This window comes from Sapajus apella, unplaced genomic scaffold (assembly GCF_009761245.1).
Source record: "Sapajus apella isolate SASKATOON/1434 unplaced genomic scaffold, GSC_monkey_1.0 scaffold51, whole genome shotgun sequence".
Classification (NCBI taxonomy): Eukaryota; Metazoa; Chordata; class Mammalia; order Primates; family Cebidae; genus Sapajus; species Sapajus apella.
In genome coordinates this window covers 6,815,647-6,819,646 of record NW_022436991.1, presented here as the reverse complement: position 1 = coordinate 6,819,646, position 4,000 = coordinate 6,815,647, and the positions used below count along the sequence as shown (strand labels likewise).

The following is a 4,000-nucleotide window of genomic DNA, read 5'->3' as shown; positions in this document are numbered from 1 at the left end:
TCTGGGAGGCTGAGGCAGGAGGATCACTTGAGTCCAGGAGTTCTGAGACCAGCCTGGGCAACATAGCAGAACCCCATCTCTACAAAAAACAAAACAAAACAATGAGCTGGGTGCGGTAGCTCACACCTGTAGTCCCAGATACTTGGGAGGCTAAGGTGGGAGGCCTGCTTGAGCCCAGGAGTAGGTGGCTTCAATGAGTGGTGATCACATGACTGCACTCTAGTCTGAGTGACACAGCAAGATCCTGTCTCTAAATAAATAAATCTTTGAGCTATTTCTGTGTCATCGTACAAGCATACAATAATCCCTTACCCTTGGGGGATACGTTCCAAGACCTTCAGTGGGTGCCTGAAACCACAGACAGTATCGAACCCTGTGTACATTATGCTTTTTCCTATGCAGTAACAGGGAGGTAGTGTTATATCAGTGTGGATAAAGTGGAAAAAGGTATGAATGATATCCCGGTGGGACGAAGTGAAATTGTATCACCCTATTCAGTACAGTGTGCCAATTAAAACAGGAATTATTTCTGAGATTTTCAACTTCATATTTTTGGACCAGGTTGACTGTGGGGTAACTGAAACCACAGAAAATGAAACGGGCTGAGTGCAGTGGCTCACACCTGTAATCTGAACATTTTGGAAGGTTGAGGCAGGTGGATCACTTGGGGTCAGAAGTTCAAGACTGGCCTGGCCAACATAATGAAACCCAGTCTCTACTAAAAACACAAAAATTAACTGGGTGTGGTGGTGTGCGCCTATAGTACCAGCTACTCAGGAGGCTAAGGCAGAAGAATTGCTTGAACCCTGGAGGCAGAAGTTGCAGTGAGCTGAGATTGAGCCACTGCACTCCAACCTGCGCAAAAGAGCGAGACTCTGTCCTAAAAAAAAAAAAAAAAAAAAGACACCAGGTAAGGGGGCACTGCTGCGTACAGCTCTGTTGCTTTGTTGCCATGGCTGCGTTGTAGTCCACTGTATGATGGACCAGAATGTATTCACTTGGTTGCTACCAGGAACTCTAGTGGTTTCCTTCTTTTTCTTTTTTTGGCCTGCTGCAAACCCTCGAGTTTACAATGAAACCACCGACTCTGCCTTGCGGAGCCGATCCTTTCCTTCCACGCCCACAGGAGCTTACACACCTTTCCCACTGGATCCTTTTACAGCTGCTTTCATTCCAATTACCAGACAGGGACTTGTATGTGGCCAAACATAACCGGGTGTGAACAAGCAGCACTCTGCCTGGGGAGCCCAGTTTAGCATCTGCACCCCCAGGCTAAAAAGAAAGCTCTGGGGCTAACGGAGCACTCAGTGGTCAAGAAGGGGGATGTTGCAGCGGCAGCACTCGCTGGTTCTCACCTGGCAGGGGCTGCAATCTGGGTCACTGTCCCAAGTGTGTGGGTCTCTGATAAACCAAGAGTCATGCTTGTGCCTCGGGTGTGGTTGTGTACACGCAGCCTCATGTGCGCAGAGCTAATCCAGTTTTATGGTTTAGGGATATCTTGAATAAACCAAACCCAGTTTAGCCTATCTGCTGTAACGTGACTTGTGCTTATCTCACCCCATTGAAAGAACACATCACTATCTTGAGGAAACAAGCCGGAAGGATACTGTCTCAGATACACACAATGCAAATAGACAGTATTTATGAGAAACACAGTGGGGCCTGTGTACAAGCAAGAGATGGCTAGGCACAGTGGTTCTTGCCTGTAATCCTGGAACTTTCGGAGGCCAAGGTGGGTGGATCACTTGAGCTCAGGAGTTTGAGACCAGCCTGAGCAACATGGCGAAACCCCGTCTCTAATAAAAATACAAAAATTAGGTGTGTGCCTGTAGTCCCAGCTACTCAGGAGGCTGAGGTGGGAGGATCACTTTATCCCAGGAGGCAGATGTTGCAGTGAGCAGAGATCACGCCACTGCACTGCAGGCAGGGCAACAGAGCCAGACACTGCCTCAAAATTAAAAACAGCATGAGCTTCCCTTGCAGATGGGCAAGGCTGAGAGTGAGAGGCGCCACGGGGAACAGTCCCATCGTGGTGCAAGTCCTGAGCTGTCGCTCAGCATCTCAACAGAAATATTCAGCGGACCAAGGTCCACTGGCTATGAGCTATGGAGACAAGAGTTCACCTTCAACATACACTTGCCATGAAAACCAAGAAAAGCCATAATCTGATGAAAAAAAAAATTGACAAGTAATGAAAGAACAGATGACTGAAAGCACAGAACTGTTTTTTAAAAAAATCCTGGCTAGGTGTGGTGGCTCACGCCTGGAATCCCAGCACTTTGGGGAGCCAGGGTGGGCGGACTGCTTGAGATCAGGAGTCTGAGACAAGCCTGGCCAACATGGTGAAACCACGACTCTACAAAAAGTACAAAATCCAGCCAGGCATGGTGGTACATGCTGCCTACAGGTACAAGTAGCTGCCTACAGTTCCAGCTACTTGGGGGACCGAGGTGGGAGGATTGCTTGAGCCCAGGTCGCTGCGATGTGTCATGTTCGTGCCACTGCATTCCAGCCTGAGTGACAAAGTGAGACCCTGACTCCAAAAAAATAAAATCACTTATATTACAAAGGTGAAAAAGAACAAAAATAACCAGTTTTGAGATAGGTGTGGGAAAACTATTGGTAGGAATCTGATAGTGTGGATATAGGTATGAAAAGCCTTAAAAGTGTCCAGTATCATTTCACACCAATGATGATGACTTTAAAAAAAAAAAAGGCCAGGTGCAGTGGCTCACGCCTGTAATCTCAGCACCTTGGGAGGCTGAGGCAGGCAGATCACTTGAGGCCAGGAGTTCGAGATCAGCCTGGCCAACGTGGTGAAACTATGCCTCTACTAAACAAAATACAAAAATGAGCCTGGTATGGTGGCGCACACCTGCAATCACTTGAACCTGGGAGGCAGAGGTTGCAGTGAGCTCACATCACACCACTGCACTCCAGCCTGGACAACACAGCAAGACTCTGTTACCAAAAACAAACAAACAAACATGGAAAAGAAGTGTTGGTGAGAATGTGGAGGAATTAGAACCCTCATGCATTGCTGGTCAGAATGTAAAACGGTGCAGCCACCGTGAAAAACAGCACAGTGGTTCCTCAAACCGTTAAACCTAGAACTGCCATCTGATCCAGTAATTCCCAAAGGAACTGAAGGCAGGGGCTCAGATACATGTTCGCAGCATCATGATTCACAAAAGCTGAAAAGTAGAAACCATCCAAGTGTCTGTCAACAGACAAACTTATAAGCAAAATGTGGTACAGCCATACAATGGAGTATTATTCAGCCGTAAAAGGGAATGACCAGCCTGGGCAACATAGCAAGACCCCAATAAAAAAAATCAGCTGGGTGTGGTGGCAGGTGCCTGTAGTGCCAGCTACTTGGGAGGCTGAGGTGAGAGGATGGTTTGAGCCCGGGAGGTTGAGGCTGCAGTGAGCTGTAATCACATCACTATATTTCCAGCCTGGCCAACAGAGCAAGACTCTGACTCAAAACAACAAAAAGAATGAAAGTCTGCCACATGCCATAGTACAAATAAACTTTGAAGAAATTACACTAAGCGAAATATACCAGACACAGATAAACAAATACTCATTCATGAGATTCCTGGAATAGGCAAACTCAGAGACAGAAAGTAGAACAGAGGTTGCCAGGGGCTGTGGAAAGGAGAAAATGAAGGGACTATTGCTTACTGGGTACAAGGTCCCTGTTAGGGATGATTTTAAAAATTCTGGAAATGGGTAACAGTGATGGTTATACAACATTGTGAATGTACCTAATGAAACTGAATTGTGCACTTAACTGGTAAATTTTATGTTCATGTGTATTTTACCACATAAAAAAAGTTAAAAAAAAAAAAATCAGATTCTTTACTTGGGAAAAATACTCCCAGAGATTTATCCTAAGAAAATAAGCTAACAGGTGCAGAAAGATGTATGTCTGTAATGTTCACTGCACTGGTGTTGATAAGAAACAACAGAATGTCCACAAATACAGTGGTTTTTT

At 46.0% G+C, this 4,000-nt stretch overlaps 2 protein-coding genes across 6 annotated transcripts in view; one reads left to right on the top strand and one right to left on the bottom strand.

Moving 5' to 3' along the window:
• The window catches only part of KNOP1 (lysine rich nucleolar protein 1), a 69,473-nt gene extending 67,303 nt beyond the window's left edge, over positions 1-2,170 (top strand). The window contains exon 7 of one of the 3 annotated variants that reach the window (XR_004258186.1): positions 1,984-2,052. Coding sequence is in view for 1 of the 3 variants with exons in the window: in XM_032242836.1 (XP_032098727.1) it covers positions 1,984-2,164 (181 nt within the window). In the remaining 2 variants the exon portion in view is untranslated. Of the gene's footprint in view, positions 1-1,971 lie in introns of all 3 variants that reach the window. The other 2 variants (XR_004258185.1, XM_032242836.1) reach the window with 2 other exon arrangements.
• The window catches only part of VPS35L (VPS35 endosomal protein sorting factor like), a 142,933-nt gene that overhangs the window by 8,020 nt on the left and 130,913 nt on the right, over positions 1-4,000 (bottom strand). The window lies entirely within an intron of this gene.